The 27,795-nt window shown below is 37.3% G+C and overlaps 5 protein-coding genes across 15 annotated transcripts in view; 4 read left to right on the top strand and 1 right to left on the bottom strand.

Moving 5' to 3' along the window:
- The window catches only part of LOC129569004 (zinc finger protein 25-like), a 3,585-nt gene extending 1,326 nt beyond the window's left edge, over window positions 1–2,259 (top strand). The window contains exons 2-7 of the mRNA XM_055447374.1: window positions 438–630; window positions 714–867; window positions 1,027–1,110; window positions 1,307–1,477; window positions 1,561–1,784; window positions 1,868–2,259. Of these exons, the coding sequence (XP_055303349.1) occupies window positions 438–630; window positions 714–867; window positions 1,027–1,110; window positions 1,307–1,477; window positions 1,561–1,784; window positions 1,868–1,967 (926 nt within the window). The 3' untranslated portion in view covers window positions 1,968–2,259. The remainder of the gene's footprint in view (window positions 1–437; window positions 631–713; window positions 868–1,026; window positions 1,111–1,306; window positions 1,478–1,560; window positions 1,785–1,867) is intronic.
- On the bottom strand, window positions 1,984–9,087 carry LOC129569003 (amyloid protein-binding protein 2). Of its 9 annotated transcripts, none has more exons than XM_055447369.1 (13): window positions 8,466–9,087; window positions 8,089–8,385; window positions 5,493–6,035; window positions 5,052–5,168; window positions 4,620–4,921; window positions 4,296–4,523; window positions 4,065–4,166; window positions 3,887–3,992; window positions 3,516–3,783; window positions 3,290–3,435; window positions 3,028–3,193; window positions 2,776–2,927; window positions 1,984–2,613 (listed from the first exon to the last, which is right to left on the bottom strand). In XM_055447369.1, exons 3-13 carry the CDS (start codon window positions 5,643–5,645, stop codon window positions 2,485–2,487), a joined length of 1,869 nt encoding a protein of 622 aa, XP_055303344.1. In that variant the 5' UTR covers window positions 5,646–6,035; window positions 8,089–8,385; window positions 8,466–9,087; the 3' UTR covers window positions 1,984–2,484. The 9 variants fall into 9 exon arrangements, with proteins under 9 accessions (XP_055303344.1, XP_055303338.1, XP_055303339.1 ...); XM_055447363.1 differs by having other exon boundaries at window positions 7,695–8,385; window positions 8,466–8,915; XM_055447364.1 differs by having other exon boundaries at window positions 7,915–8,385; window positions 8,466–8,915.
- LOC129569002 (nuclear pore complex protein Nup153-like) lies at window positions 8,587–16,930 on the top strand. 3 transcript variants are annotated; one of them, XM_055447362.1, is made up of 8 exons: window positions 8,587–8,738; window positions 9,320–10,725; window positions 11,125–11,364; window positions 11,453–13,684; window positions 13,762–15,627; window positions 15,720–15,875; window positions 15,975–16,027; window positions 16,215–16,930. In XM_055447362.1, the coding sequence occupies exons 2-8, from the start codon at window positions 10,654–10,656 to the stop codon at window positions 16,291–16,293; spliced, it is 4,698 nt and encodes a 1,565-aa protein (XP_055303337.1). In that variant the 5' UTR covers window positions 8,587–8,738; window positions 9,320–10,653; the 3' UTR covers window positions 16,294–16,930. The 3 variants fall into 3 exon arrangements, with proteins under 3 accessions (XP_055303337.1, XP_055303335.1, XP_055303336.1); XM_055447360.1 differs by lacking the exon at window positions 8,587–8,738 and adding an exon at window positions 9,114–9,259; XM_055447361.1 differs by lacking the exon at window positions 8,587–8,738 and having other exon boundaries at window positions 9,308–10,725.
- A 2,270-nt stretch (window positions 16,931–19,200) lies between these two features.
- LOC129569088 (integrin alpha-PS3-like) lies at window positions 19,201–24,424 on the top strand. The gene is made up of 10 exons (XM_055447502.1): window positions 19,201–19,813; window positions 20,121–20,361; window positions 20,445–21,306; window positions 21,376–21,969; window positions 22,080–22,218; window positions 22,296–22,673; window positions 22,750–22,819; window positions 22,892–23,625; window positions 23,687–23,828; window positions 23,924–24,424. Exons 1-10 carry the CDS (start codon window positions 19,623–19,625, stop codon window positions 24,020–24,022), a joined length of 3,450 nt encoding a protein of 1,149 aa, XP_055303477.1. The 5' UTR covers window positions 19,201–19,622; the 3' UTR covers window positions 24,023–24,424.
- Window positions 24,425–25,360: 936 nt separating this feature from the next.
- LOC129569307 (integrin alpha-PS3-like) overlaps window positions 25,361–27,795 on the top strand; it is a 2,583-nt gene continuing 148 nt past the window's right edge. The window contains exons 1-4 of the mRNA XM_055448040.1: window positions 25,361–25,551; window positions 25,789–26,029; window positions 26,099–26,891; window positions 26,961–27,776. Of these exons, the coding sequence (XP_055304015.1) occupies window positions 25,361–25,551; window positions 25,789–26,029; window positions 26,099–26,891; window positions 26,961–27,776 (2,041 nt within the window). The remainder of the gene's footprint in view (window positions 25,552–25,788; window positions 26,030–26,098; window positions 26,892–26,960; window positions 27,777–27,795) is intronic.

The raw sequence follows: 27,795 nt of genomic DNA, 5'->3' as shown, positions 1-27,795 counted from the left end.
TCAGGATGGGCCAAGGGCAGTGTCAAACCGGATCTGGTCCATCCTGAAGATCCACTTCCAGAACTGGGAGCAGTTCTGGTCGATCCTGAGGATCCTTCAAAACCCACTTCCAGAACTTGATGATTATTAAGATTGAATGTTGATAAATTATCAGGATTCGATCTTAATAACTTCAAAACGATATTATTAAGATTCATCCGGTAACGTTATTATTTGAATATAGTTAATAACCTGATAAAAAGTTGATAGCGTTATTAAGATTTATCGGTATTATGATCGGATCTCAATAATCTCTCAAAATTATTAGGATGGTTATTAAGATACGAATATGGCACAGCTATAAATAAAATTATAATTTATGCAAAATGAAACGATTTTGCATTGTGCGTGTTGAATTAAAAAAAAAAATACAATTGTTGCATATTTTCGTTTCCTAGATGCAATTTCGACCTTTAACAATAAATCGTGTAAAATATGCAAGGAAGACTTTCATTCCGCATCAGATCTTCGAGCTCACATTCGACAGCAGCATTCAACTAAAAATTACAAGTGCTCAGTGTGTCCCGAAGAATTTCACACGGAGAAAGGGCTTTTGGCCCATAGCAGTTCTCACGAAGAACTTAATAAAAAGTATGGATATTTTGACCAAATTTGATCTAAAGAAAATCAAAATTCCAATGAAAATTTAAAAAAAAATTTATATTTTGTTCCAGTTTTCTCTGTTCAATATGTGACAAAACATTCACAACGAAAGCACGACTGGAAGTACACGCAGCAACGCACGCGGGTGAAAAGAACCATGCATGTGACGAATGTGACAAAAAATTCTCGTCGGAATCGCGACTTCGATGCCATCGGCGTACTCACGTAAGTGATAGCTCTTCCTTAATCTTTCCATTTTCGCTGTCTCACAATTCAGAAGCTCAACGAAATCATTTGCATAAATTGAGATTTGAGAATCGTATAATTTAGCAATTAACATAGTGATTTCGCATAAAATTGTTTATTCAATTCGTGTTTACGTAGACTGGAGAAAAGCCGTATCGATGCGATCAGTGTGATTTGACCTTCGCTCAAGGCAATGCATTGAGATGTCATAAGCGAATACATGTAAGTACACAAGCGCTTAGATTTATCGAGTGAATTGAGTTGAGCATTTCGTTTATTTAAGCAATTTATTTGCGATAATTAATCAGTTGTATTGATTCTGAGTTATTTATTTGGTTTTGTTTTTCTCCTTTATCAATCGATTTACATGCTGAATTTTTTTTGCGGTGGATTTTTCGATCACGCAACAAATGGTTAGACTGGGGAAAAGCCATACGAATGCCAATTTTGTAACAAACGTTTCACACAAAATACGATACTTAAAACACATATGACACTGCACACAGGAAAAAAAATCAAATGTGATTTTCCAGATTGTGATAAAATGTTCAGCCGAGCATCGAATTTGATTCTGCATCGACGTGAGCACGTAAGGGGAAATCCGGCAATAAATTGATTTCATTTTTAATTAAATTTTATTTTTCCAATTTCTATCTTCCACGGAATCTGCAGACGGGTGAAAAACCATATTGTTGCACGCAATGTCCCAATCGATACAAGCAAAAGAGTCATTTGGATCGGCACATGGACACGCATTTGGGTGTCAAACATACGTGTCCAATTTGTAAGAAAGACTACTCGAAGCGATGGTCGTTGAAAGTGCACATGTTTACGCATTCAAAAATTAAACCACATCGATGCTCACTATGTATTGCCGAATTTACACGTCGCGATAAGTAAGAGATTGTTGCTGAAGCTCATTAGTATTATTGCTTTGTGTCACATTTTAATCGGTTTATCTCTTGTCTTATCTTTTCAGATTTAGAAATCATTTAAAATCCATCCATGGCCTGATTCCGCCTGATAATCCAAACAATTCCACTCTTACGCTAGATAATACAAACGAAGACACGTCTTGAATAAAAAGAAGAAAAATTCACGAAAATTATAAATTTATTTTGCTTTTGCTATATCCAGTTAAAATCTGGCTGTTTAGAAAAGCGACTTTATTTCACACTGAAATTGTTTTAATGCTCATTTTGTTTTATTAACTATTGGCTTAACACGTTTTTCTTTTTTGCATCTCTTTTGTGGTTTTTTCCTGCATAATTGTAAATATCTCTCTCGAACGACTTTTTTTTCTTCCTCTATCTTATGTTCTACATAAAATGGTAATAAATAAACTAGTTCCTTTAAATGACTTCAACTGAATTTGTTGCGCCTGTTTCATTTCATGTGACACAAAATACAAAAAGCAATTTTTTTTTCATTTTAATCGATTAATTGTTTAGATTATATAGTTATAACTTTCATTTTTTGTTTATTTCTCTTTCTTCTGCTTTTGTTTTTTTTCCTAGTTTTAATCGAATAAATGTTTTTTTTTTTTACACTTAACATAATAATGGTTACAGTAAAAACGAGAAATTTCATCAATTTTTAATTGTTATCAGACTCTTCGACGGCGGCGGCGGCTGCTACATTACTTCGACTACATAAATCAAAAAACTTTTCACGTACTTCATCCAGCGTGATTTCCTCTTTTGATTCATTACACGACGTTGAGACCTGTTAACGCACAGAAAAAGAAAATTAGAATCACGCAATGTATCAGCAAAAAACATAGGAAGCGAATCGTTAACGTTGACTTATGACTCGGTTTATAAATAGAACAGGAAAAAAATCCATTGGAAAGGAAACTGAACAGAGTGTTTGGATTTGATTTCTCACCTCTAAATTTCCTTCGCGAATCATTCGCCAGGTTTCCAGTACTTGCGAATATTCCAAGTACTTTTCGGTATCGTTGAGAAATTCATAGACATTACAAAGTCCCTTGTAATCGTATTCCAAGCCAGAATAACTTTCTCCAAACAGTCTCAAGCCTGTTATGCAAAATGGGAGATTACGAGTTTAAATTTTGAACAGATTATGTGATTCATTCTGTTTTTTTGTCCCCACATTAAGCTATTATGAAATACTCACTAATGGCAATACTCTTCAAGTAAAGTTTTTCGGCTTCGCGATACTTTTTCATGTGATAACTGTATAGTGAAGCCAAATGTCCAATTGACAATCCGACCTCATAGTCATATGGGCCGAGTAAATCACTTTTGATTTTGATAGCACGTTTGTGTAACTCTTCAGCTTCCTGTTGGGAGAAGACAAAGAACGTCGGTGAGATTAGGCAATGTCAATAAAATAAAATGAAAACTTGAAAATGCTAACGATAAAAACGGGGTCTTACTTGGTATTTTGCCATGCTCTGATACAATCGGCCAAGGTTTCCATAATGTTTTGCTGTTTGAACGTTCACCTCGCCGAAAGCGTCGATTGTGATTTTCAAAGCACTTCGATGCAATTCTTCCGCTTCAATCAGTAAATTTTGATATTCTAAAAGGAAAGCGTAAACGTCTTAAGAAAAGTGTAATTTTCAAGCGTTTTAATTGCGAAAAATCAAGCATTAGGTATACCAGTTGTATTATCGCCCATATTAAAGTTGTCCAATGCGATCTCCTCTAGGATCAATGCTTTCACCCTTCTGGCAGACGACAGTAACAAGTGATCTTTTGGCAAAAGTGAGCGCAATATATCGATTGATTTGCAAATGTGATCTCGAGCACTTTGGAAATGTCCCGAACTATATTCTAAAACATATAAAGCGTATGATAAATCCTCTTCAGCGGTGGCGACGGCCAAGTTTTTGCTCCCATGAATCGAGCGTTTGATATCCAATGCACGCTGTTTTGAGATTTAAAAGAAAAAAACAAAATGTTTGCATTAAACAAAAATAAATCGTGTTAATTTGGTAACCACGACCGAGAGTAAACATATGGATGATTACCGTGTAGGCGTGAACGCTGCGAACGATGTCGTCGACATTCAGTAGAAAGAAGCCATAATCAAGCAGTGTATCAGCGTATTTTTGATGACTTTCCCCAAAGTAAGTTCTGTACAATAAACGGAAAACAATATATTAAAGTTTATGGTTTGTTGGCGTGTGCGACGGTTACGATATTTACCCAGCCATTTTTACAGCTTTCAGGATAAGAATTCTCGCTTTATCGAATTCTCGTTTTACAACACACGCTTTAGCCGCAACACGGAGTACATCGATGGCAATTCTATATCAGACAAGGAAAACAGCAATAAAACATCACGATAAAACAAACAGAAACCGAATTAAAATGAGCAATAAATAAATTTCCATATCGATTGTGCATTTAAAGAAAAAAAAACACACGATTACGCACTTGTCAGGTGTGTTGGGCCCAATCAACTCCAATGCCTTGACACCCCAGTCGTAACTTAAATTGTAATCACTTTTGGCAAAATACAACATTGACAGCACTTTGTAATAAGTCACTAGCAAATTAATTGGAACTTTGTCCATGCCAATTTGATCGATGATTTCATTAGCTTCTGTCTGGCTTTTGTTGGCGTCAGAGAAACAACAAAATGCAACTTGTGTATGAAGTAATCTGAAAATGAACATGAGTATGAGCGAGCGTGTACGACGTCAAATCACGTGAAAATGATGTGATTTCTATAGATGAAACATTCAATTCGGTACGAACCTTTGTAAACAGTCCAATTTCACAATAATTGTATTATAATTTAGTTTGAGCGTATTGATGACATTCAAAATGGTCACCAATACCTTTAAACTGTCCTGCAACCAACCCGATTCACTAAGAAAAGTGCCCAGTCGCATACCGTTCTCAACTTGCTTCAGACACATATCACGTGCCATCAATAGATTATGATTTGAATTTTTCATGGGTGATGTTTTGTAATGCGATTGAAAGTGATGCTGTGTGTACATGACAAATTTTGATGAAATTTCAGTCGATAGTTGACGTCCACTACACATAAGGACCTGCAATTAGAATGCCCAACAGATGGATGATCACACAGTTTTATTTTTTTTAATATATATATATAATTGTTAGTCTAAGCCCATTCAAAACTCGTTCAATTCATTTGAATGGCCATTAGCTTGAACTTACCGAAAAACATTTGATCATTTTTTGTCGGGCTACTGCGTATTTGAGTAGTCGCATGAAAATGGTCAAATTTGCTAATTCATTATACAGAATATCTCGTAAATCCTCCGATTCGCTCATCTGAATCCATGATCCATCCAATCAGCAAAGTCATCGCAATTTAATTTAGCACAAATCGATTGTTTGCAAAGAGCGAAGAGAATGGAAAGAAATGAAAGAGAGGGAGAGAAAGAGAGAGAGAGAGAGAGAGAGAAAAAAAAAACAGCCACCAATTAACCTATCAGTTCAAGTGACAATGCTCAAAGCAAACTGCTGAATAATGCAATCGGCTTGAATATGGTACACTGAATGAGCATTTAAAACGTGTGTCAAATTGAAAACCAACATGAATAGAATAGAAAAAAGAATAATGCGAAAAAAAATAAAATAATCAACAAAACTCACAGCTAAGTAAATATCTGCCAAAATGTTCGGCGGCAACATTTGTAGACCATCGATTTCGTCAAGTTGACTGGTTTTGGGCTTCAAGTGCTTCACATAGCTGACTATGCATTGGCTGTACAATAATTCTGGATTGTAATACGATTTCGACTCCATGGCGACCAATTTTTTGAGAATCGTTTTTCTTCGGTTTCGCGAATTTTTCCCTTTCAAATTTTTAACTAAAACTTTTGGTTGACCGCGTGATAAAATCTATTTATGATTTGTGTTTCTTGCTACTTCGTTTCGATTATGTAATACGACGAAAAATAAGATACAAAGCTAGAATTCTATTGAATCGAAATCATGTGTGTCGAACGAGTATGTCGCGGTTATTATTTAATGTTTTTTATGGTGTATTTTCTCTACTGTGCTGCTGTTTCGCTAATCTAGAACACCGTAAAATTGTGGCCAGTCCTTCGTGCGATTGAATGAATGCATGACTTCCGAAACGATGATCGCACTCTAATAATCCGATACAATCGTGACGCAATCAACGCTCGCTATCTGGAAGGGAAACAACTTTGTTTGTAACAAACATTGTAATAACATCTTAATGAGATTTCCTGTAAATTAACTTTCTTGAAACACAGACACTGTATGTTCTATCTTTAGAATTGATATGATTTGTGGTTTTAAGTGAGTATATTTATTTTTTCCTGGTCGATTTGCATCCAGCCAGGGAGAGAGGGAGAGAGAGAGTGAGCTACTCGGCTCTTAATCACTGATTTTATTTAGAATTTAGAATGAAAACACACTGACGATATATTGCGCGATGATGCTTCAACGAAATCAATTTGCAACTTGTTTCGACGTTGAGCAAGTGTTTGTTTGTTTGAATCAATGCGCGACTATTTTGTGCTGCAATTTGAAAACATTGCAATCCTGTGCGTTCGGATTGACACTAACGAATGTCACGGCTCGACTGTGTCAACCACTGCACAACATATGTACAATGTAACAACCACATTGGAGATAAAATTATATTGTATCGACAGAGGAACGCGAATGAAAAAAAAAAACAGCACATCACTTATAATTCGACGCTCGTGGATAGAGTCGCCTTGAAGTGTATGCGCACGTACAGTACACGAAATTCACACAGTGAGAAGAAAAAAACAGTATTATTTATCGTCGACCGTCTCTCGCTCAATATAGTATAGTATTGACTAGACTAATTTTTTTTTTCTCAAAAATTCACATCTATCTTGCTTGTTTTTCTTCTTTTCTTTTAATTTTTGCTGTTCGATGGTTATGTGCGCAATTTCAATGTGTACTTCATGTAACACTGATAAATACGTAATAAATTTCAATTGTGTGTACCTTGACGAGAAATCGTCATACACAATTTTTCACATGTTACATGTGTTTGTTGAATCAGCGCGTTTGCCGAGCCGCGCGATACCTATTTCGAAGCCGTATGTGTAGCCTGTCTTTCTCTCTATTGGTGTTACGTTTTGTGCTTTCGTTTCACATAAAATTATCAATTGCCTTACGTCTGACTACATAACATTTCAAGCCCGACGAAGAAACAAAAATATTGTATACAAAATAAAAACTTATGCGTTCTGATTTCGTATTGAATTTTGTTTGAATTGCGAACGTGATTGGAAGGCGCAATTCAAACAGTAAATCACACGCACATCCAACTGCAATTGTATTGGTTTATTTTCGTCTTTCAATTTTTGATGTTTCATTATTTCTTCGGTTTTCGTATCGGTACACACATCTTCGGCCAAGTTCGAACTGAATGCGCGTCGTTCCGATACCAATGTATGCAAATACATTGTTTTCATTAAACATCTGTTTTTTATTTTCTTGCGACTGCTTTTTTCTCTCTTTCGTATCGTTCGTATTATGATGATCGACGTGGATGAATCCACTGAAGAAATTGAAGAAAATGCGTTTTATTATTGTATGATTTACGTAGACGATTCAAAAAAAAAATTCCACGCGAAATTTCGAGAGAGAGAGAGAGAAAGAAAATGCTTGAGTTGAGTCGTATAAATGAAATCAGTGGAATTTTTGTACTCAACAACAACAACAGCAACAATGATAATAAATAGAATTGGTATAGCAGCTGTCTACCCCCGCACATTTGAAACGAACAGAGTCAAAAAGCAATACCTTTACTTTGTCTAAAGCAGAATACGCTATAGAATTTACCATAAATTTGTGTACACAAAAACAAAATCGACGAAATTCAAAGCACTGTCACAATGAATGCACAATCACAGTCGATTGAAAATCGGCAAAACAAGCCAACAACCATCACTATTATATCATATTGAACTTTCAAACAGCGAAATTATTTCACAAAACGAAAGAACTATTTTCTTGTGTGAAAATCCTTGAAATTCGTTCGAATTTAATGAAGTATGCTCACATTGGTATCCCTTTCGAATCGTCGTCTGACAATCATTTTCACGGAATCGACTTCTTTTTTTTTCTTCGTTTTTTTTCTACTCTTGTTACTGTGTGTCTTTCACTTGGTTTTCTTGCTTTTGGAATACCATAAATGGCGCATGACAAAAACGAACTGAAATGTCAATAGACTCACTGGTGTGGATGTGTTGGAAAATGTTGCTCGTTCACTCTCACTCAGTCTGTCTCTTGTGCGCCACTGTGTGTTTGTCGATTGTTTCGGTTTCGCGCGAATGCAGCCGTTTGACGGAGTGTGTGCGGTGTGAGACTGTGGAGAGAGTCACTTCTATACTATCGTGTGCACAATCTATTTTTAGTTGTGTGTGCTATCCGTGTCGTTCCATTCGTTTTTGTATAACACACGAATTCTGGAATATGCTTAGAATTGCATAGAATGTACTGAGCGATGAGATAACGAACACACTCAAACCAACTAAAGAGAAGACGATGAAGAGGAGAAAGAAGAAAAAAAAATCGTTGCCTTGTTTTGGATTTGGATTAATTTGAATTTACCGTTTTTTTCCCTCGATCTATTGCAAATCACACCAAATGTCAACACATTAGCAATTCAATGTCTGCGCTTTTTTTCGCTCTCTCCTTCAATTTATGCCAAATAACTTTATTAACCTATTAAATTTCGACACTTACATTTTTCGATTTTGTTATTGAATTTCGTGTTGATAACTTTTTTTTTTATCACAAAGGGCATTTATTAATCTCTTTGTTTACAATATTGAGTTTTGAAACAATAATCTTATCAACTTAGTTGAACTGTACGCATCGAAGGTAATTCATAAAATACTCTACACTCATCGGTGTAAATAGATTTTAATAAAATCGAACACATATACTATACATCTATGTTAAATGGAATGTAAACAACAGATGGGTTTTAATTGAAAACACAAAATAGTACACAGACTCAAACAAATGGACAGTTCATCGACATTTTAAACAAATATTAACACGCTACTGAATGTTTCTTTTCTGATGAAACGCAGACTTTTTGTTCGAGAAGAATGAAAAAAAAAAAAAAATAAAAAAAACAGAACATTTGTACGAATTGAAACGCAACAAGTGATTGGGCAACAGTGAGATGTGTGGCCGCATTCGTTGCTTGCTGCAAGACTATTATCAACTAATTTGTGCAGACTGCAAACGGTCGGTCTGGATCGATGAGTCGCGACATTTTTTATAATTGAAGGAGGGATACCGAAATTCATCCGTTTTGCTCTTTTACTTTAAATGTTTTTCTTTCGTACTTTTTTTCTACTTCGTCTTAATGAAAAAAAAGCGCCACCAATCACGTATATATTAAATTCAACATTTACGCAATATCGAATAATTGAATGTCGCTTTTTTTTCAGTAATTTTCCTCAGCTGTTCGAACACCTTAATAAATTCGACATTTGCTTGGTTCGAACGCGCAAACGATGCGAATAAGACAAGCGAAAAGAAATAATGAACATTAACAAAGACGACGACAACAACGCCGCCAGAGGCCAATGAATAGCTGTGATAATCGATATATTATTTTAATATCGAAAAAAACACACAATAAAAACGGGCCGATTTTCAAGGAGATCATTTCGAACGAGACCTACATAGCTTTATTGTTATTAATTATGTAACGTAGAACACAATATACGGGTTTATTGGAGGTCAATGCCTCAAAGTGAAAGTTTCCACCAACCACATACACTTCACCATACAAAATGCGTCCAATTTCATTGCACAGTCGCAACGAGACATGCATGATTGCAATCGCACATATATTGCCAAGTTATGCAATTTCGACCTTACTGCACCCATTTCAGAACCAGATTATTTTCGAAACGATGTCAAAATTCTGTTCATCTGGAAAATTTTAATTGCTTTTTTTTCGGCTATCAAAAGCAATTACTTTATTCATCATTCATCCAAAATGAAAAAGGAATAATTATGTGAGTCGCTTTCGGTTTGATAACAATGATTCAGGCAAAAATATTCTAGCAGCGATTTCAATTCAGAATGTTTATTCAATTTTCCCGGCAAATGTGCATCAAACGATAAAAGTCATAACATTTCCAGTGCATAAACATTGAATATTTCACGAAATTCCAGAACTGGCGTAGAGCAATAGCCACACGACGAGAACGATGTCGCAAATCGAATGACAGATTGAGATGTGTATTTGTAACCAACTTCAAAGCAATCGTATTGTCTATTTGCTGTAGTGGGACCGTACGAACACGCGCGCTTCTATACATAGCGCTCCATATACAACTGCATAGCAGTGTATTAGTTCGTCAAGCGATCGCCATTTTTAGTTTCTCACACACACGATGTGTGTGGCGATAAATGAAAAGTCGGAAATAAAAAAAGTTGAAAAAAATCGTCTTAAAGTGTTTTAGTTCATCGGAAAAAGGTTTTTTTTTCCAATCAATTACACCTTTATCGCATCGAAAAATCAATTTAAAACAGTGTTAAACAGAAATTTATCGTAAAAAAGCAGCACATTTCTAGTTCTAGTTGAAATTCTACATTGAAATAACGCAACAAAGCACTCAATGTGTTCGCAATATAAGAAGTAGTGTCTTTACCAATATATAAATTAGCGCCAGAAAAACAAGTAAAGCCACAAAATAAAGAAAAAATTTATTTCTTGATGAACGTGAGTGTGTGAAACGATTTAAAACAGTGGAAAAAAGACGTTTGCAAAATGGATGAAAACGATGCACCGCAAAATAGAAGCAATGATGATGCTGAATTATCCAAATCGTCGGATGAACATGTAAGTAGCAAAAAAAAAAAAAACTGCAATCCAATTATAGTCAAAACGTTCGTGCATCATGTATGCAGAAGTGTCATTTGATTTGTGTGACTTTTCAACTTTTTTTCTCTTCTGCGCTACAAATTACCGTCATGCCAATTTCAAGACATTCATGGAAAATAAGCATAAAAGGTCATATTATCAGTATTGGATTACAATTCTTTCATATCTGCCTTATTCATCGCTTTGGTATAACCTCAATTTTTTTTTTTTTCGGTCACCGTCAATTCCTTTCAACGATAAGGCGAATGAAATATAAATATTTATGGGAGATTTGAATAATTTATTTGCCAACGTTGTAAAATTCATACGTATGTGGGATTCTGAAGAATTTTTATTAATGGTTTGCTCGTTTGACAGTCTTTTATAGGCAAAATGAAGTTTGGCGTATCGAAAATACTGCCAAATTCATTATCCAAATGGCTGTCACCAAAAGTAGATGCAACCACTGCTCGACGACGTCGATACAATGAAATCGATTCAGATGAAGATGGTGGCACTAGAGATGGTTCACCATCGGTCACTGTAACAGACAGTCGATACCAAACAACACCACAGTTAGCTGCACCGCCGCCAAATAAAAAGAAGAAAACATTTACCGTGAGTAAAACAAAAATCGCCATTGACATCCAAGTGAAGTTAGAATTTGTAGTTGGAAATCATAACTGTTTATTTTCTTTTTCTTTAGGATTTTTTGAGTCGAAACACGCCTGATTTATACACGTCAACCGCCACCGCCGCTACAACACCGCTAATCGGTGAACGAAGCAATATCGTTTCGTCGACATTGATCGAAGATGTGCCTCATAGAACAGATAATCAATTCAATCGATACTTGCCACTTGAAAATGGTCAACATGCCATCGTCACCTCGCACACATTTGCCGAGGATTCGCCGCAAGACGATCGATACAATGACGAAGCGTCGTCATCGCAGAGCCGTGAAAAGCCCACAAATCCATTCACCATTAACAATGATTCGTCCGTGGTGAATTTCTCCGCACATTTACAACGAGCCAAATCATTATTCACGAATCGATCGTATGTGTCACCGAGACTCAAGAATTATCGTATACGTAATCCACGGTCATCGTTGTATCGAAGCACATCTTCGCTGTGTGACAACAATAGTGTATCATCAAATGCATCGAGTGCAATGTCATCCCCATTTTACAATGGTCAAACGACATTCGGTGGTGCTTCGGCCACATCGCGACGCATGACACTGAACCAACAGGATTTTCCAATGCATCATCGACCAAAAGTACCAACCAATTTGGTCACATCGCGATCCACATCATCGCTCAACACAATCGGTGTCGGCGGCGCATCGTCAACGTCGATGTCAACCACGGCCAAGCGTATACTCGATGTAATGAGCAAGTACAATACACCGCTAACCGAAGTTCGTCGCATTTCGAACGCTTTGCCCTCGATAGCCGAATCAAGTGTGCTGAATAAACATAAATCGATATTGGAATTGGAAACGACCGCCAATGAATTAGACAAGAGCAAACGTACATTACTGAAACCAAACACGCCATACAATCGTCCGTTCGGCCGAAATCCGGTCGAATCGGTGCTTACAACTGAGCTTCATGTTCCTTCGATGCCTGAATTGCTGCAGCTAAAGAAGTTCGCAACGAATACAATGAAAATTCGCGATATAGCCAGCCAATCGGATAGCATTTTGAATAAGCCAGTTGCAAGGAAGGAGACAGCAGCGGCGCCAGTGCGAACAATTGATTTCCGATTCACAAAAGCCGTATCGAATCGTGATGGTGATCTGGATGCTAGCAACAACAATAAATTCGTAAACAACAAAAATGACGCAATATCGAATAGTGCAAATGATACGACTAAAGAGCACAAAAATAAAATCCGTAGCAATTTAACCAAACGAAAAATGGGCAAATGTGCTGATGATGATGCGATGCCGGAACCGGTAGATTTGCCAAATATCCCATTGGTGATGGATAAAAAGGCTGAAATTAAGTTCTCCGAACCGTTTAAATTGCAAAATACGGAAAAGACTGGCGGTCCAACGACGGATAATGGTTTGCAAATTCCATTTAAATTCAAGAGTTCGAATACAAATACTCCCGTCGCTCCGGCCACAACAAAGGAGAAACGAACGAATGGCAACGATACTGAAATTATCCCGAAACGGTTTGAAATCAGCCCAACAAAACCGGCAGTGTCAACAACGCCCGCAACATCATTCAATGCTCGTCCCACCAGCAGTCCCATTGCTGACTTCACATTTAAGCCACAGCCTGCGATAAACAATTCCAGAGCATCAGCCACATACCGATTCACTGAGCCCATCCTCATTAAATCCGCATCAAATTCATTTGAACAGCACAATAAACTGGGCAGTAATAAGTCGGCGTACAAATTCAGTGAACCAACATTTATAACCGATAAACCAGCAGGTAATGTGGCCAAAACGGACACCCAAAAATCATTAGCTAATTTAAAATTAGGATCGAAACCGATCAAAGGAGTATCGAGTGACAGTGGCATTGAAACGACTCAATCGTTTGGATCAAATGCCAACAAATCAACGGGTCTATTCGCAACAAAACCGTCATTCGGTACCAGCACAGACAATGGATTCAGTGCAGGTAAAACAGTGTCATCGCTTTCAACGCAACTCCAAGATGATGACACATTCAAATCACTTGTTGTGAAGCAAAAACAAGGCAAATGGGAATGCAAAGATTGTTTGGTATCGAATGTGGCGACAGCGAGCAAATGTGTTTGTGGTGGCAGTGCGCCACAGAAAGGTGATGCACCAGTCAAAGCTGCACAGAGCCAACCAGCTGCCGCTGCTGTCGACGATGTATTCAAATCGATTGTGGCCAAGCAAAAGCAATCCAAATGGGAATGTAACGACTGTATGACATCAAATGATCAGGTAAACATTTTTAAAATTTTCTTATGTGAATTTCGATTTTTTTTTTCTTGCCAAATCTCATCACATTTTGTTTGCAGGCACAATCAAAGTGCGCTTGTTGCGGTGCAGCCAATCCAAATGCAGCGCCAAGTAGTGTTACCGATAGCAAAGCAGCTGCACCGCCGAAACCAACAACAACATTCAGTTTCGGGTCATTGCCATCGTCTTCGACAAAAAGTTCCATGCCGGCATCATCGAAGCCCGTCGTCAGTGTATTCAAGGCCATTGTCGATAAGCAAAAGAGTACATGGGAATGTTCGGCATGCCTTAGTGCGAATGATATGTCAAAATCGAAATGTTGTTGCTGTGAGCAGTCACGAGACGTGACAAAAGGAGCTACAACTAGTGGAGCAGTGCCTGAAAAACCACAATTCTCCTTCGGCACCGGTGCATCGTTCGCACCAAAAAGCACTTTTTCATTTGGTTCGAATTTAGCTTCGGGAAGCAGCGCTATCACCACCGCCGCCCCTGCTACTGTAAGTGCTGCTCCAACATTCTCATTCGGCACTGGAGCCGCAAAGACAACTCCGTCTGCTCAATTCTCGTTTGGAACCTTGAAGGCACCGGAATCCACTCCAACGGTTGCTTCAAGCAATGGCAAAACCGAAGACAAAGCCAAAGAACCGGTACAAAAGACGCCAGTTTCCTTTGGAAACGCAACCACCTTGCCTTCAACCAGTAAAATGGAAACCAAACCTGAACCAGCTGCTGCCGCTCAAGTTGCAGCTGATAATATTTTTAAGTCGATTGTAGAGAAGCAAAAGAATTCGTCGTGGGAATGTTCATTATGTTTGAGCAAAAATTCGAATGACATTGAAAAATGTGTATGCTGTGAGACGCCAAAAGAAGGCACCGCATCGAAAGACAACTCAATGAAGGAATTTGGTAGTTTAGCGTCAAGTCAGAAATTCTCATTTGGTTCACCAAGTGGCGGCAGTACATTTAGTTTTGGCTCAAAGCCAGAAAATAAACCTGGTTTTCAATTTGGCAGTGCAGCGAGTAGTACAACAGCAACGGCAACCGCAACATCAACCGTAACGTCGACTACATCAAGCATATTCGGAAGCAGCAGCACTCAAACACCAACATTCAAGCCAACGACAACCGAATCGGCAGCACCAAGTCAATCTGCAGCTTTGGCTGGGTTCAAATTTGGATTTGGATCGTCGTCGTCAACAAATGCACCGATATTTGGGTCGAAGATAGCATCAAAAGACGAAACGGATACCGGTCCATCTGCAATTACAAACAGCGACAAAGGTGTTACAGTTTTGGAGAATGTTTTGATCAAACCATCCACAAATGGACCGACCGACGCACCAACAAAGCCACTATTTTCATTTGGCCAAAGTGTGACAACTTCAACCACTGATGATACGGTACCCAAGGCACAAAAACGATCGAATACTGATCAGGCTGATAATAATATTCTCAACAAGTTCCCGGCCACAACAACAAGCTCGAATGCTCCATTCGTATTTGGACAACCACAGAAACCGAATAACACCTTCAGTGCCATTGCATCGTCGAGCCCGACAACAAATATTTCACAAGAATCGAATACTGCAACGGCGACAGCAGTGACAGCACAAAAGCCAACATTTGCATTTGGCATGGGCAAATCAGCGACAAGTGCATTCCCAACAGCACAACCAACATTCGGTAATCCAAACGCTGCGAATACAACATTTGCATTTACCGCTAGCAATACAGCAGCAACAACCACAGCAGCAAGTCCATTCGGTGCACCCGCTGCAGCTCCTGCTCCTAGTCAACCAGTTTTCGGCTCGAATGCATTTTCATCGCAATCGCCAGCGTCGATGCCAACGCTTGGCGGTTTCAAAGCTGGTCCAACATTCGGAAGCTCTGGTCCTGTTTTTGGCACACCATCACCAAACACTGAGGTACGATCAAAGCCTTTTTTGCAACTCTTATCTTTGCATTTTTTTTTTCTAGATAAACTTCAATAATCATTTTGTCGTTGTAATTCAAACAGGCTCAACCACAAGCAACACCGTCAGCAACCTCAGGAATATTTCAATTTGGCACAGGTGCTCCACCATCCAGTGAACAACAACCACAACGTGGTGGTTTTAACTTTTCGCTAAATACACCTCCCACATTCAATTTCACCGAACAAACTCCACAACAGGTAAGAATCATACGAAAAAAAAAGCATTGTCACATCTTTTTCACAATAAATCTAACCAAATCTCTCTCCTTTTTTTCTCCAAACTTTTTATTAATACAGCCAAATGTGCCGTTCCAGTTTGGGGGCGCTCCTGACGTACCAAATATTTTTTCGTAAGCATTTTTTTTTTCTCAAAAAAAATGGATCAGTTTCGCTTTTGTGTTTCCAGAACATAAAATAACCAGGAGACTGTGAATTCTACTTTAAAAATAAAGTATCAAATTATAATATGTAAACAATGTTTAATCGTTTGTTCTCTCTTTTGTTTGATTTCTGTTTTCTTTGTCTTGCATTACAAAGGGCCCAACCATCAGCGAATGCAACTGCAATTCAGCAACGAAAAAAGCTTCGACCAGTTCGACGTATCAATCGACCTTAAGCAGATTTATACTTATGTCAAACTAATACCATGATACTACGATTAGCATTATGAAACCCGTGTTATAATTCAACGTAGATCGCAGCGTGTCAAATTTGTTAAAACACACAACACACAGTTATGGCTAGTTCACAGTGAATTTTCTAAAGAAAATCAACAGCAACAACAACAACTATACTACGCAAAGAGTTAAATCTTCGCTCTAATCATCAACAAATCGAACACGATACCACACATACACACACATATATACAAATACACCCTGAAATGGATTCAATATTTATAATTTTCATTTTTCGAAAATGTTTAATAACAAACTATATATATTTTTTTGTTTAAAAAGTTTTTATCGAAAGTCACACTGTCGATGATGATGATGAATCAAAAAAAAAAAAAAAAACAAATAATAACTGTGTCAAAGAAAAAAAAAACAAAGAAGTGAAACAATGAGATTTTGTTAGAATTCATTCGTCTGGCTTAATTAGATAGCTGTTTTTTTTTTTCATTTTAAGTGAAACTACAATGGTTTTTCTTTTCAAATTGTGGCCACTGATCGTGTAGCCACAATTTCACATTGTTTCTGAATTATTATTTCTTGGTTACTAAAATATTCAAATACAAATTCTATTCAACGGCACCGTTTTTTTTTTCTCGTGTTGGCATGCGATGGCCCAACAATAACGTTGAACGACTTCTTTTACATTTAACAATTCTGTTGATTTATTAAGTGATCAAGTTATCGGTACATACACACACATATATATTGTAAAATTACTGATAAGTCTTGTTTATTTTTATAAAATGAAATGAAATGGAATGAAAACAAAAATTGTTGTAAGTAAGATACACACACATACAAAACCATGGGCACACATGCAACCTGTGCAGAAAAGGATCCAATTGATTGAAGGATTTATGTGAATTTATAGGTGAAAAATAAAATTAAATTAAAATACATTTAGGAATTCCATGAAAGCAAAAAAACAAGGAAACATTATTAAGTTCTGTACGAAATATTGTATAAAATCAACCATTTTGATTAAAAACAATAAAAGAAACAAACAAAAATCATCTTCAACAAAAAAGGGAAAAAATTATACAATTAACATGTTTGCGTTTCATTTTTCAACATCTGAATTCCTGAGTGAAAACTAAGCGAATACTGTTTACTTATGTTTTCGAATCGCAATCGTCAATGAAAACAGCGACCAACTAGAAGAAACAACAATAGCGTTTATTTATTTCACATGAAGGTAATCGTTCAAAAATAAACAATGCACTTTTATTATTGACGAGAATGCCATTGACACTCTTTTTATCTACTCAAAAGTATGAATCTGATTTAAATGAATCCAAATTCATATTGATGCGATTATTTTGTTTACACTGATGATGGGCAAATATAAACAATAGCCGAACTACACAGAAAATTTGGAAGAAACTTCTGTTCCCGTTTTTAAAATTGAATCAATCATTCAGTATAATCATATCACTTACAGTGGTCATTGACACATTTGATTTTAGCTTGGAGTCAGTGCACTCAATCTATTCGTAAACACCCAGTCGTTTATGTGTATCATCAATTAGATGCCGTACTTTCGGAGTGAACTCCATTCAAAATGACGTAAAAATTTGGTTGAGTAAAAATCAACTCAAACTGAACTGAACATTCTTCACAATTCAATACATCTCCTTTGGTTCAGTTCCCAAAAGTAATGTCATTTATTTTTTCTTATTGAATTAACTTAAACTATTTTAATGCCGCTACTTGGCATCATTTTCTACACTCTGCTAGTCACATTCGAGAGAGAAAAAAATTGTTTTGATTTTTTTTTCTCCGCCGGATACGGATTTGTTTGCTGTAATCATCGGCGTATATTCTATGCATGCTTTCTGCTAACAGTTGTACTATGGTAATTTAATTTTAGTTGAACACTTCCTCTGTTGTTTACTATAAAAAAGCATTTAAAATAGAAACGAGTGTTATCGTAATTGGATGTGTCATCTTCCCACTCTCGCCATAATCCCGTCGCACAATCTAATTTGATTGAGTGTTTTTTTTTTTTCTTCTTTGAGTCAATTTGAAGGGTTAAGATTCTCTAAACACGTTAATACCGAGATGACGCATCGATCACCGTTCACTCGCAAACTTGATCTTGAATGAAATTTGTAAATTGAATAGTAGCACAAGAAAAAAATAATGTTGAAGCATGAATCAGCGCTCGTGACGTAAACAATCCGCAAAATTCCGGCGTATTATTCATAATAAAGTAAGTTGCTGCACATAGTTGTAAAATAAACGCGACACACATATGACTTACACCTGTTGAATATACCGCGCGCGAACTGGAATCGTCGCATCGACGATGACGACGACGACGACACGATCACATGCACGACAAACATCTTGGTTCGTTTAACAATTCATAATGTATAAGCGTCGTTAAACACACTCGATACAACAAACAAAATCCATTTTCGGAATACTCACATGGATCGTATCAACGATACGCTCCCATGTGGAAACTAAATGACTAACACTCAATCAGTTGTATGTAGTGGTAGACAACTGATTTAAATCAACTATTTTCTATGGATATAATCACGTTTGGTCATTCTTTCAGTCATTCGTCAATTTTGGGACATTTAGATTTATTACTAAAGTTACTAAAGCTGTATATTTTGTTCGACATTTAGTCAGCCATTGGTCAGTCAAAATGTTCTAAAATAATCGATTATCCAGTTAAAATATTTCCATACGGGCTGGGATCATCAAGCATATATCACTTTCGCTGTGATATCTCTCTCTCTCTCTCTCTCATTCCGCTGCGCTGTTGAACACTTGGTCACTATCTTATACAATTTCCGTGTGTGTCTTCTGACTGTGCTGTGATCGCATATTCTGTGTTTAGTTTTATTGCGAACGTCACACACAGCGGATGCGTCGATCTGCAAAACGGTCGAAGACAACGAAGAGCTATCGGAACTGATAATTCATTCCGCGTTTATCATTCGTACAAATTTCTCACTTTTTACAAATGACTGAAACAGTCTCGTTGCACATTTCTACGCGAGTGCTTCAGTTTTGTGGAGAACATTCAATCGAATATTACGTTTGAATGTTTATTCGGTTGTCATCTGAATTACACTGTGTATCATTAATTGTTTAAGTGATAGGCATTGTTAAAGAAGAATAAATTGGATGTTATGAGTTTCAAGGTGTTTCTAGAGGAAAAAAAAATAGAAAACCAAATAGAAGAAAAGAAAAGTAGCATTTTGACGAAAATTGTGAATTAAAAGTAACGAAAGAAGCAAAAATACAAGTAAACATGACTGCATTCCGTGTTATATTCAATTTTATTTCTGTGATATTAGTGTTATTTTGTGTGCACAATGGCGATACGTTCAATTTATCGCCCAAACCAAATATCGTCTTCCGCGAGCCGAAGCCAACGGGCGTTGGAATGCCAAAAATGCGTAGCTCATATTTTGGATTTAGCTTAAACCTCAAGCAAAACAGGTAAATTCAAGCGATAATTGCATTGAATTACTTCTGCTCTTTCGTATCGCTTTCTTTATCGCACGCCGTTGAATTCGAATGAAATCGCTGTTGTCTCAGCGGCAGCGATACGCACGAATATAAAAATGACTCATACATCTGTGTATGGGTATTTTAAATGTATCAATATTTGTTTTGAAAGCGAAAAAAAAACAAGTCTATTGTGACACTCGATGATATCACGCAACCGTATTCACCTTCTGAATTTATGACTAATTTTTCTTCATCAAGAATTTTAATCGATTCATAAATTTAATTTTTTACATAGTGTTCTGATCGGAGCTCCACGAGCCCAGTCAACGTTAGAGGTACAGCGAAAAATCAATGAAACTGGTGCCATTTATAAATGCGGTTTCGATAAATTAACGGCCTGTTCACCGTTTGTATTCGATCGGTGGGGAAATGTTCATGAAGACTACAACCAATACACGTACAATAATGAAAAGAAAGACTATCAATGGCTGGGTGCGTCTATGGACGGTAGTGCCAGTGATAGCGATAAGTTTGTGGTTCGTATTCTAAACAAAGCCGACAATTATCAAATTCGATGATAATAATAAAGTTTTGAAACGTTTGTTTTGCGAATACATAGGTGTGTGCACCACGTCTCATTTCCGATGTGACGAATCATTACTTGATGCACGGTGTTTGTTACTGGACAACAAATACGACATCGGCCCGACCAGCGAATGTGCAAAAGATAGCCCCGCTTCGTTTCAAAGACAAACAACACAGTGTAATTGATCAAGAACGGTACTTTTATTACATGTACGGCGAACAGGGGCTGAGTGTGCATATCACTGAAAATAATGAAGAGATACTGATTGGAGCTCCGGGAATTTTTACATGGAAAGGTAGTGTGATACGTCACAAAGCAAAGCCATTGGTCGATTTGGGCGGATTGAGTCGCAGAAATGAAGATGCGTCATCATTCTCACGGCAGAGAATTACATCAGAAATGGTCGAATACAGCAGTGACATACCGAATCCAATGTTTTGGAATCAAGACGACAATTCCTATTTTGGGTTTGCCGTGTCATCCGGATATTTTGATGGAATCGGAAAAACGAAATTACTTTATGTGGCAAGTGCACCACAGGCTAATTTACAACAAGGTGCTGTTTACATTTTTGACATCATCGACCATTATTCAGCATCCGACAAAACAATCAAGATTTATCACACGTTCCCCGGTCAACAGTTGGGTGAATACTTTGGATATAGTCTGCTGACGGAAGATTTCGATAATGATGGTCTCACCGATGTTGCCATTGGAGCGCCGTACAATTCGAAGGGTGGAGACTATGAGAATGGCGCCGTTTACATCTACAAAAACGAAGGCACGTCATCAAACTTCGTGTTGCAGGCGGTTCTGAGAACGGATTATGAGCTTAGCGGTCGATTCGGAACGACCATTTCCAAAGTTGGAGATATCAATCAAGACGGTTATAATGGTAACTAAACATAACTGAGGAGATTTTCCTTCAAATTTCTTTCATTCAATTTTTCTATTTTGCTTCCAGACCTAGTAGTTGCAGCTCCATTCGAAGGAAACGGAGTCGTTTACATTTATCATGGCAGTGCAAATGGTCTTCCAACCAAATATAGTCAGAGGATCGTTGCTCCACGCAGTAGCTTAACGTCGAACCAAATGTTTGGACATGGATTATCGAAAGGAGCCGACATTGATGGCAATCAATATTTGGACGTTGCAATTGGCGCACCCGAAGCCGAAAGTGTTTACATTTACAAATCTTATCCAGTGATAAAAATCAACGCCTCAATTACTCCATTCAGTCAGGAGATTCAAACCACCGACAAATCCTTCAAATTCAACGTCTGTTGGCTGTACGAATCCACATTTCCGATAAACTTCGAGGTGAATTTCAATGCCACCGTTAAGCTTGATGGACAATTGGGCCGCGCAACTTTTCAAGATAGAACAAATGAATACAATATCCATGGCAAAATTACGCCTGAAGAGCAATGCATACTACTTGAGGCTTTTGTTACGTTTTCCATTGCTGACATTTTTCGCCCGATTGAAATCGAAATGACCCACCACGTGCTCAATGGCATCCCAAACGATAGCAAGAATGATGAAAGTGAAACACAAGGTAATGCATACAAACTCAGATGATTCCAGTAATTTTTGGGGAAAATGGACAATTTTTCTTTCAATTTCTAATTTTGATTGTTTCGCAATAATATTTCTATTAAATTACAGAGTTCTGTAGCACATGTGTTGCTGTCAATCCGAGCGACTCGAAAAATATCAAAAACAAAATTGTATTCAGCACTGGTTGCAAGAGCGCTCGTTGCATTGCCGACCTAAAAGTAACCAGCTCATTAGAAAATGTTCCGAGGTAATTTAAAAAAACATACTGACAATTTCTACGAATTTTCATTCAAAATTATCGTTTTTTTTTTATTCTTCAAAAAGACTGCCATATATTTTGGGAAGCAGCTCGTCAATCATCATTGCATACAATATCGAAAACAGCGGTGAAACGGCATATTTAGCTCAAATTCGTGTCACATTACCCGATTCAGTCCTGTTTACAAAAACTCCATCGAATTGTAAACTTGATGAAACGGCTCCGAATTCCAATATCATGGAATGTGATTTGAATAGCGGTACACCGATGTTCAAGGGTGATAAGACATCAATCAAAATAAGTGTCGACACAACTAGGCTCGATAGCACCGAATTGGTTGTGAAAGCAAAAGTGTTCAGTACTGGAGATGAACTGAATGATCTTGATAATGTGGTCGATGATGTCATCGCCTTGAAAGAGTTTAGCAACATTGAGGTTTTTGGGTAAGAAATCTTCATTTGAGTGATAATTCAATTCAATTTTCGTTTCAAAGTGATAATAATCGAATTGATTTTACAGCGATTCAATCAAAAGCCGACTAACGTTGCAAAGCGAAGTGGAAAAGGAGAATTTAACGCATATTTTCGAGGTAAGTGCACTGCACAGTCAGATGGAATCATTTGTTTGTTTTGAAAGGCAATAAGAGTTTAACCATTCACAGATTCGTAACAATGGGCCAAGTAACATCAAATCACTGGATATTTTGGTATCTTTGCCGTTGTCGTATATCAATCCATGGACACTCGAGAGAGAAAGACTGGTAGATATCAACAGTGTGTCGATAAAATCGATGTTCAACGGTCAACTATTCGATGTAGAATGGACACAAAATAACACCATTTTAATATTGGATTCGATTGAATCGTCAACCGGAACGTCAAATGCTCCAGTTGAGGATTACAATGGAATGCAATTTGATGCATCGAAAATTGGACTGGAGTATGATTTCAGTGGCGGTCAATCATCTAGTGGAGATGCTTCAGTTGGTGATTTTATTAGCGATCGAAAACGTCGAGCAGTTGGAAATATGCGCAACGCATACTTCAATCCGTACTCACAAAGAGTCGTCGAAATGGATCAAACGGCGAGCTCATGGAATCAAGTGGATGCAGTGGACAGTCGCCATAAAAGAGACATTTTCAGTACAAATGATCGTATCCTTGCCAATTTGCCACAGAATCGCACTATCTATTTCGATTGCAAGAATGCGGAGCAAGAACTGTGTCTACAGGGAAAATTCACGGTGCCAAATGTCAAAGCCGGCGATTTGCCTGTGCTGATTACATTAAACTTTACAATTGATCTGAAAAAAGTGGCAAAAGTCATGACTGAAAAACGAGACGTACTTGTTGTTCGTACAAGTGTCGAGCTAATGAAAACATCCGATGAGGATACGTAAGTATCTGTGTAATGAAATGATTGAAAATGAATATTTACTTATGTTTTTATTCCGCAGATCTTCGATTAGTGTCATTCAAAATCAACCATTTACCATCATTTCAAAATATGTGATCAACACAACACCGCTATGGGTTTATGTCGTTTCGATTATTGTCGGTATTTTGTCATTGATTCTCATCTCATACGCACTCTATCGGGTAAGTCAGAGCGAAAACATAGTTTTCCACAGTTAGTCAAAGCATCTCAATATTTGATAGCATATGATTCTAACAAAGTGACGAATTTCCCACAGTTTGGATTCTTTAAGCGCGGGAAGCGAGAGGAATTGGTGCAATTAAAACGCCAGAGTCAAGCACAATCCTATTACCCACCAGATGACGACCAATTCTAATGAACGTGTTTTTTGCTATGCAATTTATTGAGAAAAAAAAGTTCCTTCCCCGTGTCAGTTCAAAAATCCCAAAGCGACGAGTCAATACATAGTTTATATTTAATCTGAAACATTGTGATTATAATCGAGTTAGTTTAGTTGTACTTATTGCCATTAGTACCTAGCCTTTCTTACCAGTTGTAAGTGCTCAACTGATCGCTCACATCGAACATTGTTTTTTCTATTTATTTCGTATTGAAAATCATTCTAACATATGAAATCGAGAACTTCTAAAAACAAAAAAAAATATTGTTAAACATAAATTTAGTTGTTATTTATAACAAATACCATAATAATTTATACTAAGACTGTAATCACTCTTTATGCAGTAGTAATTAAAACAATGATTATTATACAAGTGTAGATACTGTGAATATTTGTTTGTGACAAATCTGAAACTTCACCAAATCTTTTGCTCACGTATTCTGAACTATGCGCTATCCAGCGAGCGCTGTGTGTGCAGTTGTGTTTAATCAGAGAATGGAAAACTCGTTGTTTTGAGAATTTCAAATGATGATAATATTTGAGCGAATCTCGTCTTATACGAATACGAATCTCGTATTTATAAACATGTCTATTTTGTTCTTTTAGTCAATATTCGATGATTAAACACTTTTGAGTAGCTTTGAGTCAGTGGAATATACACTTGATATCTTAAGAATGTTCGAAATTGCTCATTTTAATGACATATTTTTTTTTAAATACTTCCCTCCCCTCCGTAATAAACTAATGAAAAATAATTACGCAAATACAATATTTCTTCCTTATTTTTGAAGTGGTTTTTAGTATGTATACAACACATTTTGAGCTTGGCTATAGAAGACTTGCCATTTTCTGGCTTGTAAATAATTTAGTACGATTTTTGTCAGTTTAGTACGATTTTTGTAGGCTTTTAGTACGATTTTTGTAGGTTTTTAGTACGATTTTTGTAGGTTTTTAGTACGATTTTTGTAAATTTGAGTACGATTTTCGGTAATTTGAGTACGATTTTCGTAAAGTTGAGTACGATTTTTGTATGTTTTAGGACGATTTTAGTTTTACCCTATTTTGTCGTTTTACTCAGACTTTACGCGGGTGATGCGGTTTTGTGGAAAACATTCAATCGAATTTTACGTTTGAATGTTTCATCGGTTGTCATCTGAACGGATATCGTTGTTTCCAATTGTTTAAGTGATAGGCATTAATAAAGACGAATGAATTAGATGTTAAGATTTTCAAGGTGTTTTTATAGAGAAAAAGTAGCATTTTGAAAAAAATTCTGAATCAAAAGTAGCAAAAGAAGCAAAAATACAAGTAAACATGACTGCAGTCCGTGTTATATTCAATTTTATTTCTGTGATATTAGTGTTATTTTGTGTGCACAATGGCGATACATTCAATTTATCACCTCAACCAAATATCGTCTTCCGCGAGCCGAAATCAACGGGCGTTGGAATTCCAAAAATGCGTAGCTCATATTTTGGATTTAGCTTAAGCCTCAAGCAAAACAGGTAAATTCGAGCGATAATTGCATTGAATTACTTCTGCTATTTCGTATCGCTTTCTTTATCGCACGCCGTCGAATTCGAATGAAATCGCTGTTGTCCCAGCGGCAACGATATGCACGAATATAAATGACTCATACATCTGTGTATGGGTATTCTATATAAAATGTATCGATATTTGTTTTGAAAGCGAAAAAAAATATCTGAGAACTAAATGTGCATAATTGTTTATTTTTCACATAGTGTTCTGATTGGAGCTCCACGGGCCCAGTCTACGTTAGAGTTACAGCAAAGAATTAATGAAACTGGTGTCATTTACAAATGTGGTTTCGATAAATTAACGACCTGTTCACCGTTTGTATTCGATTGGTGGGGAAATGCCAATGACTATTACAATCAATACTTGTTCAACGATGAAAAGAAGGACTTTCAATGGTTGGGCGCAGCCATGGATGGTAGTACCAGTGATAGCGATAAGTTTGTGGTTCGTAACGAAAAAAAAAAAGTCAAACAATGCGAACAATTGTTACATGATTGCGAATACATATTATAGGTCTGCGCACCACGTCTCATTTACGATGTGACGGATTATTTCTCGACCCGTGTTGAGGATGATTACTCGATGCATGGTGTTTGTTACTGGACAACAAGTACAGCATCGCCACAACCGGCGAATGTGCAAAAGATAGCCTCGCTTCGTTTGAAAAACAAGCAAGTGACGTGGATCAATCAACAACCGTACTATGACTACCAGTACGGCGAACTGGGGCTGAGTGTGCACATCACCGAAAATAATGAAGAGATATTGATCGGTGCTCCGGGAATTTTAATGTGGACAGGAACGGTGATTCGTCAAAAAGCAAACGGCATCGACATACCGAATCCAATGTTTTGGAAGAAAGACGACGTCTCCTATTTTGGCTTTGCAGTGTCGAGTGGTTATTTTGATGGAATCGGAAAAACGAAATTACTTTATGTGGCAAGTGCACCACAGGCTAATTTACAACAAGGTGCTGTTTACATTTTTGACATCATCGACCATTATTCAGGTGGCAAAACAATCAAGATTTATCACACGTTCCCCGGTCAACAGTTTGGTGAATACTTTGGGTACAGTCTGCTCACGGAAGATTTCAATAATGATGGTCTCACCGATGTTGCCATTGGAGCACCGTACAATTCAAAGGCTGGAGACTATGAGAATGGCGCCGTTTACATCTACAAGAACAAAGGCACGTCATCAAATTTCGTGTTGCACGCGGTTCTGAGAACGGATTATGAGTTTAGCGGTCGATTCGGAACGACCATTTCCAAAGTTGGAGATATCAATCAAGACGGTTACAATGGTAACTAAACATAACTGAGGAGATTTTCCTTCAAATTTCTTTCATTCAATTTTTCTATTTTTTTTCCAGACCTAGTAGTTGCAGCTCCATTCGAAGGAAACGGAGTCGTTTACATTTATCATGGCAGTGCAAATGGTCTTCCAACCAAATATAGTCAGAGGATCGTTGCTCCACGCAGTAGCTTAACGTCGAACCAAATGTTCGGACATGGATTATCGAAAGGAGCCGACATTAATGGCAATCAATATTTGGACGTTGCAATTGGCGCACCCGAAGCCGAAAGTGTTTACATTTACAAATCTTATCCAGTGATTCGAATTGATGGCAGCATCAAACCGATCGATGAAAAAATACCAATTAGTGCCAAAACATTCGATCTCAGCGCATGCTTTCGTTATGAATCAAATCACAAGATCGAATTTGACGTTCAATTACGTGTCGTTGTCAAATTAATTGACAAATTCACTCGTGCACATTTTCAAATTGATGGATGCAATGAGAAGGTGTGCGAATTGAATGTCTCTCTAGCACCGAATGCGAGTTCAAAGTGTGTTCAACTTAAAGCGTCTGTAACATTCCAAACCAATTACATATACAAACCGATTCATATGGAACTTAATCACAGCGTGATTAATGCTATTCCAAAATACGATGCTACTACGGACAACTCAGAGTTTTGCGAAACGTGCGTCGCTCTCGATCCTAAAAGTGTAAGAAACGCATCGAATGTAATAAAGTTCGATCCTGGATGCAAGCATGAGCACTGTGTAACGGATTTGCGAGTAACAAGTGCATTGAGCTATAATGCAACGAAGTGCAGTGGACGGCCATCGTTCAAACGCGGTGATTCTTCTTTGACAATCAACTACACGGTTGAAAATCATGGTGAATCCGCTTATTCAGC

Source organism: Sitodiplosis mosellana, unplaced genomic scaffold (assembly GCF_009176505.1).
Source record: "Sitodiplosis mosellana isolate CC-2019 unplaced genomic scaffold, AAFC_SMos_1.0 Smas_scaffold_30, whole genome shotgun sequence".
Taxonomy (NCBI): Eukaryota; Metazoa; Arthropoda; class Insecta; order Diptera; family Cecidomyiidae; genus Sitodiplosis; species Sitodiplosis mosellana.
Note: the sequence above shows the minus strand (reverse complement) of the source record. Positions and strands in the feature narration are given on the sequence as shown.

What these genes read in the sequence shown, in the direction of transcription:
- LOC129569003 (XM_055447369.1), bottom strand. Translation starts at nt 5,645, where the DNA reads ATGGAGTCGAAATCGTATTACAATCCAGAATTATTGTACAGCCAATGC. An exon ending in AAAGCTGTAAAAATGGCTGG is followed by an intron (nt 3,993 to 4,064) that starts GTAAATATCGTA and finishes TTTATTGTACAG; the next exon opens with AACTTACTTTGGGGAAAGTC. An exon ending in TTCGCGAAGGAAATTTAGAG is followed by an intron (nt 2,614 to 2,775) that starts GTGAGAAATCAA and finishes GTGCGTTAACAG; the next exon opens with GTCTCAACGTCGTGTAATGA.
- LOC129569088 (XM_055447502.1), top strand. Translation starts at nt 19,623, where the DNA reads ATGACTGCATTCCGTGTTATATTCAATTTTATTTCTGTGATATTAGTG. An exon ending in TTAAACCTCAAGCAAAACAG is followed by an intron (nt 19,814 to 20,120) that starts GTAAATTCAAGC and finishes TTTTTTACATAG; the next exon opens with TGTTCTGATCGGAGCTCCAC. An exon ending in AAAACATCCGATGAGGATAC is followed by an intron (nt 23,626 to 23,686) that starts GTAAGTATCTGT and finishes TTTATTCCGCAG; the next exon opens with ATCTTCGATTAGTGTCATTC.
- LOC129569002 (XM_055447362.1), top strand. Translation starts at nt 10,654, where the DNA reads ATGGATGAAAACGATGCACCGCAAAATAGAAGCAATGATGATGCTGAA. An exon ending in CCGAACAAACTCCACAACAG is followed by an intron (nt 15,876 to 15,974) that starts GTAAGAATCATA and finishes TTATTAATACAG; the next exon opens with CCAAATGTGCCGTTCCAGTT. An exon ending in GACGTACCAAATATTTTTTC is followed by an intron (nt 16,028 to 16,214) that starts GTAAGCATTTTT and finishes TGCATTACAAAG; the next exon opens with GGCCCAACCATCAGCGAATG.